Source organism: Lactuca sativa, chromosome 8 (assembly GCF_002870075.4).
Source record: "Lactuca sativa cultivar Salinas chromosome 8, Lsat_Salinas_v11, whole genome shotgun sequence".
In the NCBI taxonomy this organism is placed as follows: Eukaryota; Viridiplantae; Streptophyta; class Magnoliopsida; order Asterales; family Asteraceae; genus Lactuca; species Lactuca sativa.
The window spans coordinates 91,009,824-91,027,414 of NC_056630.2; the positions used below are offsets into that span (position 1 = coordinate 91,009,824).

At 33.5% G+C, this 17,591-nt stretch overlaps 3 protein-coding genes across 9 annotated transcripts; 2 read left to right on the forward strand and 1 right to left on the reverse strand.

Moving 5' to 3' along the window:
* Window positions 1–4,940: 4,940 nt before the first annotated feature.
* Window positions 4,941–8,725, forward strand: LOC111878254 (long chain base biosynthesis protein 1). Of its 6 annotated transcripts, XM_023874761.3 has the most exons (13): window positions 4,946–5,213; window positions 5,369–5,427; window positions 5,502–5,631; window positions 5,733–5,827; window positions 5,898–5,989; window positions 6,425–6,518; window positions 6,806–6,878; window positions 6,993–7,125; window positions 7,269–7,443; window positions 7,583–7,819; window positions 7,950–8,091; window positions 8,202–8,329; window positions 8,399–8,725. In XM_023874761.3, exons 3-13 carry the CDS (start codon window positions 5,508–5,510, stop codon window positions 8,564–8,566), a joined length of 1,461 nt encoding a protein of 486 aa, XP_023730529.1. In that variant the 5' UTR covers window positions 4,946–5,213; window positions 5,369–5,427; window positions 5,502–5,507; the 3' UTR covers window positions 8,567–8,725. The 6 variants fall into 6 exon arrangements, 5 of the variants coding, with proteins under 5 accessions (XP_023730529.1, XP_042752841.1, XP_042752840.1 ...); XM_042896907.2 differs by having other exon boundaries at window positions 4,946–5,427; XM_042896906.2 differs by having other exon boundaries at window positions 5,369–5,631.
* LOC111878255 (probable clathrin assembly protein At4g32285) lies at window positions 8,551–10,490 on the reverse strand. 2 transcript variants are annotated; one of them, XM_023874763.3, is made up of 2 exons: window positions 10,278–10,490; window positions 8,551–9,853 (listed from the first exon to the last, which is right to left on the reverse strand). In XM_023874763.3, the coding sequence occupies exon 2, from the start codon at window positions 9,815–9,817 to the stop codon at window positions 8,723–8,725; it is 1,095 nt and encodes a 364-aa protein (XP_023730531.1). In that variant the 5' UTR covers window positions 9,818–9,853; window positions 10,278–10,490; the 3' UTR covers window positions 8,551–8,722. The 2 variants fall into 2 exon arrangements, with proteins under 2 accessions (XP_023730531.1, XP_023730532.1); XM_023874764.3 differs by having other exon boundaries at window positions 10,248–10,490.
* Window positions 10,491–13,693: 3,203 nt separating this feature from the next.
* On the forward strand, window positions 13,694–16,731 carry LOC111878256 (BRAP2 RING ZnF UBP domain-containing protein 1). Its single transcript, XM_052766853.1, has 10 exons — window positions 13,694–14,116; window positions 14,212–14,320; window positions 14,496–14,610; window positions 14,713–14,810; window positions 15,180–15,286; window positions 15,463–15,703; window positions 15,792–15,845; window positions 15,925–16,068; window positions 16,149–16,213; window positions 16,295–16,731. The coding sequence occupies exons 1-10, from the start codon at window positions 13,776–13,778 to the stop codon at window positions 16,521–16,523; spliced, it is 1,503 nt and encodes a 500-aa protein (XP_052622813.1). The 5' UTR covers window positions 13,694–13,775; the 3' UTR covers window positions 16,524–16,731.
* Window positions 16,732–17,591: the final 860 nt, after the last annotated feature.

Genomic DNA, 17,591 nt, shown 5'->3' on the forward strand with positions numbered 1-17,591 from the left:
GCCTCTGTACGGGTTATGAGCTAGTGGCACTCGGCGAGTTGCATGAAGGTGGGCAGAAACTCGACGAGTTGGAAGAACAACTCGGCGAGTTGGTTGAAGATAGCCTTGGACTCGGCGAGTCTGTTCTTGGACTCGGCGAGTCTGGTCGTGAGGTCCTAACATTTTTCTGGTTGAGCCGTGAATCGGTGAGTCAAGGGAGGACTCGGTGAGTTAAGTGCGAGGGGACTCAGAGTTGTTGGACTCGGCGAGTCTCGGGGTGACTCGGTGAGTTGAGTCGCGGATTGGGGAAGTTCTGAGCATGGGGACTCGATGAGTCATTGGGTTGACTCGGCGAGTTGAGTCAGTCAGGAGGTTGACTTTGACTTTGACCAAGGGTTGACCAGTTGACTTCCTGGGGCATTTTGGTAATTATTGGCATTTGTTTTGAGTTCAGTGTTGGTGTTGGCTAGTGGTGGAGATTGTGTCAGTGGTCGGAGCATCTTGGTATTATCTTTCAGTCGGCAGTTGCAAGGTGAGTTATCCTCACTATATCGACAGGGTCTACGGCACCAAGGCCGACCCTTTATCGGATTGTGATTCGGGTAACGTTATTATGTTTTGCTTTGCTATGTTTGCATCCGGTAGTTATGATGGTATATGTTAGAGACCTGATTAAGGTCGGTATCCTGGTATATAGGATGATGCTATGCTAGTGACCGGTTAGGTCGGTATCCTAGTTAGGATGATGTTATGCTATGTGATCTGTTAGATCGGTTTGTTTGGATACGATTCGTTATATGATTGAATGTTTATGTGCACATGGTTGTTGGACTGGGGTTGGGTTGAGGCGGGTCCTGCTTTGTGCTGTAGGCCGACATACCCATGGAGGACCGGTTATCCCGAAGGCCCAGCGAGCGGTCCGGATAGGCTGTAGGCCCCAAGAGGGCGGACCAGACATGCCGAGGCTCGGAGAGTGGACCAGGCCGACTGAAGGCCCAGTGCAGGCGGACCAGTCATACTGTAGACTCAGAGAGTGGACCAGGTGGATTGAAGGCCCGGTGCGGGCGGACCAATCACACTGTAGACTTGATGTATATGGCTAGACTCGGAGGGTGGACCAGGTGCACTGAAGGCCGGTGCGGCGGACCAGTCACACAGTAGACCCGAAGTGCATGGCTATTCTGTGTTCTGTTATGATATGGCATGTTGTGCATGTATGGTATATGTGGTTGGTATTTTGGGGGTATCTCACTAAGCTTTCGGGCTTATAGTTGTGGTTTAATGTTTTTAGGTTCTTCAGGAGACCGTGGCAAGGCAAAGGCATGATCGTACCGCTCCTCATGATTGTGTTTTATGATGTGGTTCTGGGAAGACTCTGATAATAATTATATTGAAAACCTTTTTGTAATAACTTTATGAAAATGAGTTGTTTTTGAAAAGTTTAAATTGATTGAATTTTTTAGACCGTTACAGATCGTTTGAAACCTATATACATATGATTTGAGCTTCAGCTTTGGTGAGTTCAAATTTTCCACCGGCCATATATTTTTTTAGATTGTTTTGGATTGGTTCTTATGTCATATTAAATTTATTAAAAATAAAAATTAAAATTGTGGTGATGGTGCATTTATTTTAGATCCAGATAAAAGTTAAAGAAACTTAAAATCCATAGATAATTTAGTAGTGTTATAATTTCTTTATGACAAAAATGTAAATTTGGTCATTGTGGTTTGCAAAAAACTATGGATAAGGTCTAAAAAGTTTCCGACTTGCATGGAAGGTCCAAAATCAAGAATTCTCTGTGGTTTTAGTCCAAAAATTAAGAAATTCTTGTGGTTTTGGTCCTTAGCAAACCTGAAAGGACGGTTTTGCCCTTTTAATTTCCTATTTTCATTTTTATATCCCTTTAACAATTTATTTATTAAAATTAAACAAATAAAAAAATTAGGACCACCTCTCTCTCTCTCTCTTAATCGGAGAACCACCCACTAGAAGGATTACTTAGAGAAACATCACCACCATGATAACCCTTTATTTCTCTCCAGAAGCCATCCCAATGCTCTTCACCTTCATATCCTTTGCAAATTCAACAACTTAAAGATGGCTTGGTTTTACCACCTAATCCACCACAAGTTGTAATCAAGAAGCTATCCAAATTTATGGAGGCAACTAGGAAGGTTGAAAGATGCATTTATCATCGGTCTTAAAAATTCAGATACCCACCAACATCCTCGTATCCCTTTTCCCCCTCCCATCCCGTATATCCATGGAGGTATGATTTCATTAGAAATGGATACATAAATCACCATGAATGAGAGAAAGGAATGTTTGATTTTGTAGTGGTTCTAGGTTTTGATTTCATTAAAGTTGGCTTTGGTTTCTGGTATATTAGATTTCACTTTGGTTACCTGTGCTTTTGGTTTCAAGTTGATTTCACATTTGAGTAATTTCAATCAATTCAGAACATTTGTAAAAGAATCATATATGGATTTTTGGGCATATCAGTATTCCATTCTTACTTTATGCTTGACTGCAAGGATTTGAAGCTCGAAATTACAAATGCCCAAAGGATTACACAATTGCCCATCCCTCGAAACCTACATTTGGGTGTGAATCGACAACGATTTGAAAGATACAATCTTGTGTAGGGGGTTGGCTATAAATCGACAACGATCCCAGATTTATGCATGTTTTTTTTATCTAAACTTGATTTTGGTGAGAAGTTTGGGTTTTTTTTTTCTCGAGTGGGGGTATGATGTGAAAATTGTGTGTTTATTAATTAATTGTACATAGAGAGTGAGGATAAGAAACGAGACCAAAAAAGAAGAAGGTGAAGTTGGGTCTAAACCCAATTAGGTTTTTAGTGTTCATAATCATCGAGGGGTAGAGTATTGAAGGATATGATTCGCCAGAGAAGAAAAAGTTCATCGGAAAGGGGGTGAGACGCCTATTGATTGATTTTAATCTATTGCGTGTATATGTTAAATTCACTTGTGACTTATAGGAAACGAATTGTGTTCTTGTGAAATCAAAAGGGAGATATAATCTTGAAAGAATTGTTGGGGAGTTGAGAGAGAGAGAGAGAGAGAGAGAGAGAGAGTGAGAGAGAGAGAAGGTTGGGTGAGATTTTATTTTTTATTTTTTTAATTATTTAAATACCAAAATAAATAAAGAAAATTGAAAAAAAGAAATGGAAAGTGTTTAACCGTCTTCTCAATTATGAAGTACGATGACGGACTAAGCAAGAGTATGAAAGTCTTTTCCTTTGTAAATCATTTCAACATTTGTCATGTTGGCATTGACAAAGAAGAAACTGTATCCATTTGTTATTGCATATAATTTGCTTGTATAATATTACAAAATTAATATGTTAATGATATTTTTAGTATAAATGAGGTGCATATATATTGTCGATCTGTTATTGCATATAATTTTATATAACTAAACACTTACAGTAATGGAATTTCTAGCAACATAGGGCATACAATTCAAAAACATGAAGATAGACGATGTCTACGTAATGCTTCACAAACTGATCTGCCATCTGCATTAAACAAACAACGTCCTCGAAAAATTCCAAGCAAAACTAGAAGAAGGATTGACCAAGCAGCAGGAGTACTACAACACCATAGAAACTCGCCCACGCTTCCTGAACTTTGCAATATTCGGCAACGTTCTCGAGAAAGGAAAGACACGTCACAACAAGATGCGGATAATCATCGCCTCCCTCCAGGAAAAAATCAAAGAAGCAATTGTCGACCAAGGAAACCCATGAAGGAATTCACTGACGATTAGCTACCGACCATTCCCTATCTTATGTCGGTTATGTGTGATTAGTTAACGTCCAACTAATGTCCTTTTTTGCTATCGTCTATGTAATAGTTTTCTTATCCTTTGTATTAACTCCATGTTCTAAAACAAGACGTTGATAAACTTTTACTTTATCGTTTGAACTTATTATCACATGCAAATACTTAAAACAAAACAAATGAAAACAAATACACACAATTAAAAAAAATATCAATGTTTAACGTTTTTAGAATCTATTTCACTTTTTTTTTGGAAACAACACAAAAGAAAAAAGATAAAAAATTCATCTAACTCGGGCAAAGCCTGAATTTTTTTTTTTAATATATATTAATTCATGGGCCACCCATTTACGTTTCGTATATTGGCATGTTTGCAGGTTTGACATGTCCAGTCACTACATAGAAAATAAAATACAAGAACTGTCCATGTTATTTACGAAATAAGTCTATATATAAAATTATATTTACATGAATGATGCATATGTTAGATGTACTACACTGTCCCACTATACATACACAAAATAGAAACAACAAAAGAGAATAAAAAACCAAAAACACACTGAAATAAGTAGTAAAAAAAATTCAACCAGTACGGATCACCACCTTCTAGTTAATTAAAAAAAATCAAGCTCCTTGCTACTGGCCATATCTAGGGGTGACAAATCGAGTCATCGTGTCGTGTTTTTTCTGACACGACGCGACACAACAATGTTTTATGTAACACGAACACGGCAAGATACGATGCCATGTTTTTTTAACTAACACAAAAACGAACCAATTAAAAAATGATAAACACGACACGACACGAAAAATATAATATAATATAACAATTACTTTATTTTATTAATATTTAATAATTAATAATACATAACACGACAAACGTGAAAAACACGACAAACAAATATTAAATTGTGTCAATTTGTGTCGAATTTTAAACACAAACACAATCACGATAAGACAAGATATTGTGTTTTTTATGTACAAGAATTCAAATTTAAGTTTCTTTCCTATTTAATTTCATATTGTATAATTTTTGTCCTCTCTTGTCATGCATATCCATACTACTGCACCAAACGCTCACTATTTTTGTCCAACCGGTGGCACGTGGCAAGTGGCTACGTCCTTCCCCTCCAACATAACAAAGTTTAAAATATTTTTTTACGTTGTCACTTTCGCAGTCCCTTTTGAAAACGGAAAAGCTCACAAAAGACCAAATAAGAATCGAAGATCTGTAAACTCTGTGGTGTCGCCGTATTTGACCCATCAAACGCCATTCCTTCCTCCACTCAATCATTCCGCATCTTCAGATTAGGGTTCCTGAATTTCTAAATCTCCTTATGAACTGAAAGTTCACCATCGAAGCACACAGTCACCAAGACACCAACGGATCTAAATTAACCTTCCATCGATTCGACACCTACTAAGGTTACTCGCATACTTCTGAACTTTCAATATCAATCATGACTATTAGTATTACGGTTGCTAAACAAGTGTGAAGTCGCGCAGCTTAATCCACTTCAATTCTTTCTATTCCTATTTCTTTTAGGAATTGAGCTAATATTCTCTGTGTTCTTTGTTAGTTTGATGCTTTCGCTTTGAATGTCAAACATATAAGTATATTGAATTCAAACAAAATCGGGTAAAACTATGATTCTTTCACTTATGATCTGTATACTAACTAACTATCATGCTTTGTTTAAACACTATCCTTAGGTACATATGGATTTATTAAGTTATGTTCCAACTGGGTTCATGGATCATTTGAAAAATGCATCCGAATTGATCACATTTGCATATGACGCACCTTTTGCTCGAGCTGTTGTTTTTGGAGTCCATATAGGAGGTATGTTTTTCATGAAACATAACTATATATAAGTCTTTGTCAATAGATACCAATAGGCTTTTGATACTGAGGTTGACTTTTTCTTTTATGTTGACTTATAGGTCATCTGTTTGTGGAAGGTCTACTCTTAGTAGTTATATTATTTTTACTCTCTCAGAAGAGTTACAAGCCACCTAAACGCCCTTTAACGACCAAGGTTTGACTTTTTCTGCAACTTGAAGTTTAATTTTGACTTTTAATCGGTTTACTCTCTGTGATGTTTGTAGGAGATAGATGAGTTATGTGATGAATGGGTACCAGAGTCTCTTATTCCACCTGTAACAGATGAGATGAAAAGAGAAGTTCCAGTACTCTTAAGGTCTCTCTCTCTCTCTCTCTCTCTCTCTATATATATATATATATATATATATATATATATATATATATATATATATATATATATATTATAGCATCCTGCTTTTATTTCTTTCTATTACAACATTATAGTTTCAATTTAATTTCTTAGTAAAAAGCATCATACTTTATAAAAATCTATCCAATTATAGCATTGTACATTCAATTTTTTGTATATGGATTTTTCAAGTACAAATGTTGTAATAGGAAGAAATGAAAGTATATTGCTATTTGTTGCACTTAACCCTGATTTTAGATATGATAAATCATAAGCTTGACTTTATGCAATTTGTTTGCACCATTTACTTTCTATTTAATATGCTAACTATACACACACTCGCATACAAAGTACAAAACATGCATTATGCATCAATGATTGTAATATTTGAACTATTTACAGTGCTGCAGGACCACATACAATCATTAATGGCAGAAAAGTGATTAATTTTGCTTCAGCAAATTACCTTGGATTAATGGGACATGACAAGTTACTTGTAAGAAATAGTATTCTACTTCCATTTTTTCTGATTACAACGTTTTATTTTCTATTTTTTTTTAGTTCTTATCAACACACTTTGAAAAGTCTACCAATTTTTTGATATTAGGATATTGTACTTTAGACATCTACCCAATTATGGCAATTAAAATTGCTTTGTATTTTTTCATAAGTAGAATACTACAATAGAAAGAAATGAAAGTATGATGCTATAATAAACAAATAAATAAAAATGCATTGCTATTTCTTGCATTTAACCCTATATATATAAATTAAATATCACAGGAATCATGTACTTCTTCACTGGAGAAATATGGTGTTGGATCTTGTGGTCCTCGTCAATTTTATGGAACCATTGGTACAAAACCCATCACTCCTGATTCCCAAAACAAAAAAATCTTCTTTTTTTTATTTAACTAAATTTTATACACATCAGACTCTCTCTCTCTTTTGACTTTTTGACCTTATCTAGATGTTCATCTTGACTGCGAAACCAGAATAGCAAAGTTTTTGGGAACTCCTGATTCCATCCTCTACTCTTATGGACTCTCAACTATGTTCAGTGCAATTCCAGCATTTTGTAAGAAAGGAGATATCATTATTGTGTAAGTATATATATAAAATTTTGGTCTATGTTATTTGTATGAAGTTAGGAGTTAATGATTTCCCTGACTTTTTCTCTATTAAGTTGTTCTTTCTATATGAAGTAAGAAATATATAGCTTAACTGATTAAGTCGTGTGTTGTAGAGATGAAGGTGTTCATTGGGGGATACAAAATGGATTATACTTGTCAAGAAGCACAATTGTGTATTTTAAACACAACGATATGCAGTCTTTAGAAAGTACATTAGAGAAAGTTACTCAAGACAACAAACGAGCTAAGAAACTTAGACGTTACATTGTTGTGGAAGCTGTATACCAGGTATTTTATTTTATTTTTTTAGTTATTTATAAGTTATGGTTTCATATATGAATAAGAGTTTACACTTTAAAAAAAGAAAGAGAGAGGATCTTGTTGTTATCATTATGGTGTTTAATATATATGTTGTTAAAATGTTCAGAATTCAGGTCAAATCGCTCCACTAGATGAGATTATTCAACTTAAGGAGAAGTATAAATTTCGTGTTTTGTTAGATGAAAGCAACTCTTTTGGTGTTCTTGGTAAATCTGGTAGAGGTTTAACAGAACACTTTAATGTTGAGATTGATAAGATAGATATAATAATTGCTGCAATGGGACATGCATTGGCCTCAGAAGGTGGTTTCTGCACAGGAAGTCACCGAGTTATTGATCACCAAGTATGTACAACTCATAATACCAATATACTTACATTTTCTTTATAAAATACAATGATTGTATTTGTGGAAAATTAGGTATTTTGGTATTATAGGTTAATAAATGTAAAGTAGATTGTTCATGTTTGTGTAGAGGCTGAGCAGCTCTGGGTATGTGTTTTCTGCATCTCTTCCCCCATACTTAGCAAGTGCTGCAATTTCTGCTATTGATGTCATACAGGAAAACCCTCAACTCATAACAAACTTAAGAGATAATTCTAAAATATTAACCACAGGTTTGTAATTTGTAATTTGTAATTTGTAATTTGTTTGTCTCCCAATTTTATTTTATGAAAATTACAGTATTTTCATATTATTCAGATGTCTTGTCTTATGAATATTACAGGATTGTCAGATATACAAGGGTTGGAACTTACAAGTGATGTAATGTCACCTCTTGTTTTCCTCAAACTAAAAAAATCCACAGGGTCTGTGAAGAGTGATCTTCAATTACTCCAAGATCTTGCTGATTGTGTAAGTCTCTTGTAAATGACCATTTTACCCTTTTGGTTGTTGAATAACGAATGGAATAAGTAACTACAGGTATTGAAGGAACACTCGGTGTTTGTAACAACTTCTAAACGATCAATGGTGGATAAATGCAAGCTGCCTGTGGGGATCAGAATGTATGTCTCAGCTGCTCATACAGAATCTGATCTGGAAAAAGCATGTGAAGCATTGAAGAAGGCTGCAGCTTTGGTATTAAATTAACTCATCAAAAAATTCCAATTTTTTTTTTTTTGGTAGTGATGATGATTTATTTTACCATTTTTTGAGATGCTAAGTTGGTTTTTTGTTCATATGTATGTCTTTCTCCTGTTTAACTTTGTAATTTCAGGTTAATTTATACAACATAATTTTTGTAATTCATCCATATTGCTTCCACATGTATAAAGGAGGTAAAACTCTGAGTGATGCTGCAAAAGGGTCTTCTTGGGTAACTGATTGTAATCTTCCATTAGCATCATCCTTTAGATTCAGAAGGTCTTCAGTTGGCATGGCGGCAGGTGGTGGTTTGTTGTGACTTTCCGGTGGAGGAAGAGGAACTGCCTTTATGTCATCTATTTTTCCATTATCATACACAATCTTTCTTTCACTTAAAAATGTCTCTAGTGAACCCAAAATCTCATCTGTAATCTTTTGCACATTTGGGAACTCTGATGATCTAGCAACACCTATGTCCTCACACCAGTTGTAAAACCCCACAAGTTCATCGCTCATTTTAGCTGCATAAACAAATTGATCAAAAGCCTTCACACCAATATCATACTCCATTTCTGAAAATCCTTGAAGCAAAACTTCAATCATTTCACATACATTCTCATAAACCCTAAAACTTTCCTTCAAAACAAGGTGTAGTGCAATAATCACAATCCTAGAACTTTTCGCATCACCAGTTGGCCTACACGATAAAACCCGATCAAGAACACGAAGCAAATGATGCAATCTCTCCAAAACCTTCTCAAAATGTGAACTATTGTTTGCAATACTTTGGTCAAATGCCATGAATTCAAGCTTTCGAGTGAGATACAAAGCATAAGTTTTCACAAAACCTGAATGCTCCCATGAATTTGAGTGAACCAAATCATGAAAATCAGACATATTCAAAACCCTTGTCCTGTTTCGGTTTACATGAATCATCTCTTCACCAAATCCAGGCTCCCCATCATCTAACAATCTGTGTATAAGCATCAAGACCTTCAATGCCACAATCCAATCATGTGTTTTACTCAATCGTTTAGAAATAGTGCAAATGCAGGCATTTACATAACTTGTAGAGTAAAACGTAAGGTTAAGGATCTCCCTTGTGTATTTCTCTTCAGGTGGTTCATTGTTGTGGCCTGTTGCCTTTACTATAAGCACCTCAACATCCCTTGCGATATTGCCAGAAACCTTGGCTATGCTTATGCTTGTTTGGTCTTTAACCACACCAATTGCCTTTCTGAAACTGCTTGAACCCATACAAAGAAACACGAGCTCTGGTTTCAAACCTCAAAACTGCAGAAAAGATTAATGAATAGTGTTGAAAGTAATCGATAAAAATTAAAAAATCTAATAACATATTATCATTGATTCATTTCCATCATCGAAGATTTAAAAGCGTTGGTGCACAAAATTCGGAGGGAAAATCTAAAATCACCATAATGAATTAATCGTTCTGTTGTTAACAAACTAAAATCGTTCGAGATGAAACTACGATATGCTATGAGAGCGAATATAGCGTCTATAGGAAAATTTTCTAGTTGATACAGCTGATCGTTACTATATTCGCTAAATTCAACAAAATTGATGTTGTAAAGATCGTTTTTGCTTCCAAAGTTACGATCGATCATTATAAATTGATCCAGGAAATGAAATCTGAATGATAAACACAAATCGATAGAATGCATACAGATTACAGAGACTGATGATAAACAGGCACCGATTAATTCTTGGAGAAATTTGATCGATTAAAATGGATGAAGAAGCTCCGATACATGACAACTGAAAGCAGCGATTGCGAACGCTTAGCAATTGGGATTTGGGAGAGAGTTGAAACCGCGTAGGAGAGAGAGAGAGAGAGAGAGAGAGAGAGAGAGAGAGAGACTAAAATAGACTGTTACTTGTTTACTTAAACCTCTGAAGTCTGAATCATTCTTCCATCTTTTCATTGGGTTATAATGGTTTTCTGCATCTCACAATTTACAAAACCCCCCTAAAGAGTTCTCATATCATAAAAATCCGTCTTTTAAATTAAACTTACAATAAACATGTTAGCAATTATTTTACCAATAAGATTTTAATTTGAATGGCGGAAATTACAAAATATTTTTATGAAATAAATTTTGGTCTAAAACATGTTTTAAGTGATATTTTAGTTCCCTATTTAAGAGACGTTTGGGTGTGCGTTATGGAACTGATGATTATGTGAAATCGCAATAATAGTTTGGATAGAGATTATTTAGGAGATTGGTAATCAATTTTGGGTTATTTGCAGAAATTATATTCTTTTGTCATTTTTTCATTATTAATAATTCAAAAAAAAGGAAAAGATAATTGTTGTATTATATATTATTATTCTAAATGATTTTATTAATAACATGTCTAGAAAAAAAAATATTATTATAGTTGATGAAAAAGTAAATCGTGTTATTTTAACTTCCAAGATATGTAAGTCGACTTTGACATGACTGTCAGACAGAAAGCAGTCTTTGAGTGTCTACGGGCGCCTCATGCTCAGGATTTTCTGCTAACTATCCCTATTGATGGTTTTGGCCAACATATGTCTTCTGTGGAGTACCGAACTATCCTTCGTTACCGCCTCATGATTCCCATATTCTCAATTGAGGAGATATGTCCAGTTTGTCGCAATGCATGTTTGGATACCTTTGGGGAACACGCGGTTCATTGTAGAGAACTCCCTGGTTTCAAGTATAGACATGATGTGGTTCGGGATGTTCTCTTTGATGCTTGTCGGCGTGCTGGTATTTCTGTGAAGAAAGAAGCGTCAGTGAACTTTTTGACGGACCCACAGGATGGAAGGTCCACACTTAGACCGGCTGACATTTTGGTCTTTGGATGGATAGGAGGGAAGCATGCGTGTGTGGATCTTACTGGGGTCTCTCCTCTCGTTGGTTTGGGGAGCAGGAGTTTCACAGCTGGGCATGCCACTTTGAAAGCCGCTGTGTGCAAAGTGGTAAAGCACGAGAATGCATGTATAGCAAATCAACATGTGTTTGTTCCTTTTGCATTCGATACATTTGGTTTTCTCGCACCAGAGGCGGTGGAGCTCCTTAATAGAGTCCAACGGGTCATGCATTCTAATGTCATATCTCCTATATCCACAAATGTAGTTTTCAAAAGAATTGGTTTTGCTATCCAGAAAGGTCTAGCGGTGCAGCTTGTTGCCTGTTTGCCTTCAATCGATATGTATTGAGCTTCATATAAAAAAAATGTAGAAGTTCTTTATCGTTCAATGTATACACAAAACCATGTTATTTTCGCTTCAACTTAAAAAAATAAAAAATAAAAAATAAAAAAAAAATTAATGTTTTCTTTGGTTTTATCCATTAATTCATTAAATAATGAGAATCTATAAAATACTCAAACAACTTACAACTTCAGTCTTCAAACACTGTCTCTTGAATTATATTTTATTACAACCGTTTTCTGAATTTGATTAATCAATATCACGATAAAGATAAATAGATAATATAGATTTTTTTTTGTAGAAATAAATCATGGGTGATTGATTAAACTAATGAAGAAATGAACTAGATGACACTTGAAACAAAAGAATAAATATTAATGATGAATGATACTCACATGTGAAAATGGAATTTTGTTGAAACGAAGATCATTGTGTCATCTAGGAAGGATATCTTTGTGGAATTGTTTGTTGCAATTATGATACGTAAGTAAATATCATGCTAAAAGAAGCCATTATCACACCCCAAACTTTACAAAAAGGGAGCCCTAAACACATCTTTAACATATATAAAGATAACTCGAAACTACAAGATAAATTACTAAAAACAGGAAGATTTGGCTATGATAACAAAAATTTGACAAATCCAAAAATAAAAGAGTTACCATATGGAGCAAATAAGCTTCACAATTCCTTCAAACATGAAATGAGTACGATCTTTGTGTCATTCATAAGCATGTTGGCATTTAAGGTTTCATTAATATGTACTCACGAAAATTCATAAATGTTCGAATTTATTGACATTGAAGGATTTCATTAAAAAGTATATTGGAAGAAATTGCGAGAATTGATTAAGAAAGAAGAGGATGTAATGTGATAAATTCAGTTTATGTACACATGTAACTTAGTCCGGCGAAAATATGATAAAAATATTAGTTTATTGACTTTTAAATTTACTACTAAAAGTATATCTTTGAAGACATCTTTAGGAATTGATGCAATGAAAGATGATAAATTCAGTCATTCGATTTGACTCTCAAGAATTTCACTTAAAATATATCTTCAAAGATACATCGGATTTTAAAATGATAAATAACATGATGTAAGGAAAGAAAATGATCTAACTTATCAAAGATTGTTAGACTTTCATCGATTTGATTAAAAACATATTATATATAGAAATTAAGAAACTATCAATAATTGATATCAAAATAATCAAATTCTAAAAGACATAGTGTTTTAAAAAATATAAACCATATTACTTCTCAACCATTATAATTTTGTGAATCGCAGAGACAAAACATGTTGTTGTAGCCGACTATATGATTTATTTATTTTTTAAAATGGTATATAACAAAATAAAGAAAAAAAATATGAATAGTTGGAATTCAACAAAATTACGATTTGATGATTGAAAATCATTAAATGAAACATGTCGTCCCTTTTAAGTTAGCTTACTTAATGAAATGAATTCGGATGTCCTTATTTGTCAAATAGTAATTAAATCCACACCCACATGCAATAATAAAAGGGTATGGTTTAATAAAAAAAATGATTTGAATAACATATACTCATGTAAAACAGAAAATGGAAAAGAAAAATATGTAATTACATTTATGGAGAATTTATTAAAATTCAAATAAAGTTATAATACAAATATATATTTTATTCAAATTAGTGATGAAATATATATATATATATATATATATATATATATATATATATATATATATATATATATATATATATATATATATATATATATATATATATATATATATATAACCCTCTCAGAAAAAAATTTACAAAATGAAAAAAACCACCTTCTTAAGTAACATGTTTTTATGCAAAGAAAAAGAAAAGTTAAAAAAATAAAAAATATATATATATTTATTTTATTTTTTGGTTTTCTCTTATATAAAAAGCCAATGGTGGATGATTTTCCGTTAAGCCCATTTCTTCTCCCGGTTTGCCCGCCAACAGACCCATCGATTTTGTTAGAGGAAGAATAGAATGTTCGCTCTCCGAATTCACACAGTTGATACCTCCCAACCGCCGTTTGCGACGCAGTTCGGCGGTGGTGCCGCTACATCCGGCACCAAATCCGCCGTCGCCGGAGGCTCAAACCCTAAGTCTAAGAAAAACTTGTTCAGTCCTACTGAACTCAAAGGTGTAGTCCACCTCTTCCGCAATCTACCAACCTTCAGCTCCTCCCCGACTATGACGTTGTTCAACGTCACTACACGCACCACACTTGCGTTTATCGTTGCTGTACCTAACTACCTTTCGCCTGAAGAGTTCATCACTTTCTGTGGCTCTCACGTCGAGTACTTCACCGATCTCTGTTTCATCAGGTATTGCCTCGATTACATCCGGATATTTTTCTTGTAATTTGTTTTTTGTTTTCAGTTGTGGATTGAATTTCGTGTGCGTTTTGCGATGTTTGAAGAAATGATGCGGTGGAAGAACGGTATAGCGTGCTTATTAAGCTGGTGAATCAAGCGGCTGCTGATGGATTCTGTTGTAGTTACAACGGAAAGCGGTTTGGTCCTTCTGAGGTATTCTTGATCTTGTTTTCTCTCATTTGAGAGATTATTTGATTTGAAGTACGTTCGAGTGATTTGCGTGTTAAATCATCACGTTGACTTGCCATATGTATAGAGTCTTTACATATCCATAGATGCACTTCTAATTGATTGATTTTGGATCATTTTCGTTTTGTTTAACTTTCAGACTGAGGTTTGCCATGTCTACTTCGCTCAATTAGTGGAATACACAGATTCATCAGAGATCGCTAGCATCCCTCAGCCAGGGTATACAGAATTGCCTACTTGTCCTGTTTGCTTAGGTAAGCTGCTGTTAAATCGTCACAGATTTTATTATACCTATATCTTTGTGTGTGCACATGGGATTCACTGATGATATATTTCAATTATTCTTCAAATGGTAGAGAGATTGGATCATGACACAAGTGCAATAAAGATTACAGTGTGCGACCATTCATTTCAATGTTCTTGCATTACAAAGTGGCCCTTCTGGTCTTGCCAGGTTGGCTCCATTATAATTATACCCTTGGTGATTCATTCTATTTATTGATATTTCACACAATTCTTCGGGCACATATGTTAGAACTTAGAAGTATTGATATGTTGGCTTCTAACTAGTTCATTTTCACACAATCTCCTCCACATGAATTAACCTTTGTAATGTGAAATACTCTTATTAGATTATAGGTTTTGAGTATCTTCAGCTCTAATGGTAACTCTAAAGAGTCTTGATCTGAAGAAGATATATAACAAACTCTGCAAGAATGATTAGATTATAGAAAAACATGCCTCTTATATACTTTTATCAGCTTTTCTCCTCTTCATCAAGTTAATGAAATTAACAAAAAGTTAAAATTGTGTTTGTTGTTAGGTCTGTAGACTTTGTCAACAACAGGATGGAAAACCAACTTGTGCAGTTTGTGGAACATCTAGCAATCCATGGGTTTGTCTGATATGTAGTTTTGTAGGATGTGGAAGGTAACATATTACTCCTAATTTCCTGTTATTAGAGCATTATTACACTTTGTAAAACCTTCCCAATTATAGCAATGTTATCTAAATACAAAGCATAAGTTTTCAAAATATAATGTCCTAATAAGAAACAAATTGGAAGTATAATGTCGTAATATAGTAATATGTATTAATGTGTGAAGGTATGAAAAAGGACATGCTATTGAGCATTTTCGTCATGCTCAACATAGCTATTCACTTGAACTAGAAACACAGCAGATTTGGGATTATGTTGGTGATAAATATGTTCACCGATTAAATCAATCAAAAATTGGTAGCAAATCAATTGCAACAAATCATCAATGTGAATCACTTGAAGGGGAATGTGGTGATAAAGAAGATGACGAAGTTGATGGAGCACTTTTTAGCACCAAAGTTGATGCGGTAACTTTATATAGATATATTTTTTATAAAGTTGCTAGATATTTTTCTCATTTAATTTGTTCTTTATTTGAAAAAAAAAAAAAAACAGATTGTAGATGAATACAACTTTCTTCTTGCAACCCAGATGGAGACTCAACGACAAGTAAGTCTCTTTTTTTTTTTTTTTTTTTTGTATAAAATATAAATTATGAATTAGTGAATATATAATATTTTTTTTCCAGCATTATGAAACGTTGCTTGCTGAGGCAAAAAGTCGAAAGGAGATATTGATAGGTGAAGCGATACAGAAAGCTGAAGCTGAAAAGACACATGAAATTCAACATAAACTGGAACAAGTTGCTAAAGAGACAAAATCTGTTTCACTTGTTAGTTTCTTATTATAGCATCCTACTTTCATTTCTTTTCTATTAAATCAATTAACTTTCATTTTTTTCCTTATTGGTAGATTAATGAAGATCTTGCAAAAGAGCAAGAAAATCTCAAGAGAAAATGCAAGGAAGTCCAAGACAGGTTCTTACTTGTATCTATATCTATATCTATATCTATATATATATTTGTATTTGTACTTATACCTGTGATTTGTGGTTTTAGGGAAATTGCATCATTGAAATCAAAGGAAGAGAAAATAGTTGATCTTGAAGAACAGATAAGAGACTTGAAAATTTATATAGAAGCTCAAAGAACACTGGCAACATCAAGTGATAGAGAGGAGATTAAAGGGGGAACACTTTTGCCTGTTCAACCAAATCAGTCAAGCCCCAAGACTAATAATAATAATAATTCTAGAAGAAGAGGAGGAGGAGGGCGAAAACGTAATTAGACCATTTTTTGTCTGGAGTTTTGAGTGTATATAATAAAAAAAAGTTGGAAATAAAAGGGTAAAAGAGAGAAAGAGACAGAATAAATGCCAATGGTGTTGTAGAATGTTGACTGTATTGTTAATTGCTTGCTTTTTCTTTTTTGTTTTTGTTTTTTTAAGGATGTATGGTTTGACTTTGACTAGAAAGTATAAAAGTGACATTTAGGTAGCTATTTGGTTTGATTATGACCCCTTTTTCCTCATACTTTCTCTCTCCAAAAAAGAAGATGATTTTCTGTTATTTTAGGTTGTTAAAATGACATTTAGGTTGTTAGAAAGATAACTAACTTTTTGATAAAGATAACGACTGTATGGCCAACTTTTTCATAGAATTTTCATTACCTTATTACCTGTCTATATAAACTATTATATTGAACCTACTCAGCATACTTTTATGATCTCAATTTATTAAAAAAATATCTTTTAGATTATAATGTCAAAATAATAATGCATTTTGTTTTATATTAAGAAATGCAATAATTTTGATCCACAAATGTTGCTAATCAATAATTAATATAGTAGGTGTTTGATTAAGACAATTGCTAATTGTATCCCTTTAAGTACCGTTGTTACTCATCCTCTCTCTTTTGTGTTGATAAAGGCTTGATTGACACAACACTTGCTCCTTTTCTTGGGTAATTCTAAAGCCACGAATTCAATTCCATATACACACATGACTTGATTGAATGATATATGTCATTTTAATATATTATATTAAATTTGTCTCATAAACTAATATATTATATTAAATTTATCCAAATTCTTGAAATGTTACTTTTCAATTTACATTAAATATCATTAATGATATGTCATTTTAATATATTATATTGAATTTATACAAATTCATTACTTTTCAATTTACATTAAATATCATATATTTATATTTGATTTTCAAATCAAACCTTATACTTTTTAAAACTTTAGTTTATATATATATATATATATATATATATATATATATATATATATATATATTTGATTTTCAAATCAAACCTTATACTTTTTAAAACTCCAATTTATATATATATA

Bases quoted from the DNA above. Each gene is read 5' to 3' on its own strand.
- LOC111878254 (XM_042896905.2), top strand. From the start codon at position 5,508: ATGGATTTATTAAGTTATGTTCCAACTGGGTTCATGGATCATTTGAAA. The intron at 7,126-7,268 runs GTAAGTATATAT...CGTGTGTTGTAG, and splicing joins AAAGGAGATATCATTATTGT to AGATGAAGGTGTTCATTGGG. The intron at 7,820-7,949 runs GTATGTACAACT...ATGTTTGTGTAG, and splicing joins ACCGAGTTATTGATCACCAA to AGGCTGAGCAGCTCTGGGTA.
- LOC111878255 (XM_023874763.3), bottom strand. From the start codon at position 9,817: ATGGGTTCAAGCAGTTTCAGAAAGGCAATTGGTGTGGTTAAAGACCAA.
- LOC111878256 (XM_052766853.1), top strand. From the start codon at position 13,776: ATGTTCGCTCTCCGAATTCACACAGTTGATACCTCCCAACCGCCGTTT. The intron at 14,117-14,211 runs GTATTGCCTCGA...CGATGTTTGAAG, and splicing joins ACCGATCTCTGTTTCATCAG to AAATGATGCGGTGGAAGAAC. The intron at 15,704-15,791 runs GTAACTTTATAT...AAAAAAAAACAG, and splicing joins TTAGCACCAAAGTTGATGCG to ATTGTAGATGAATACAACTT.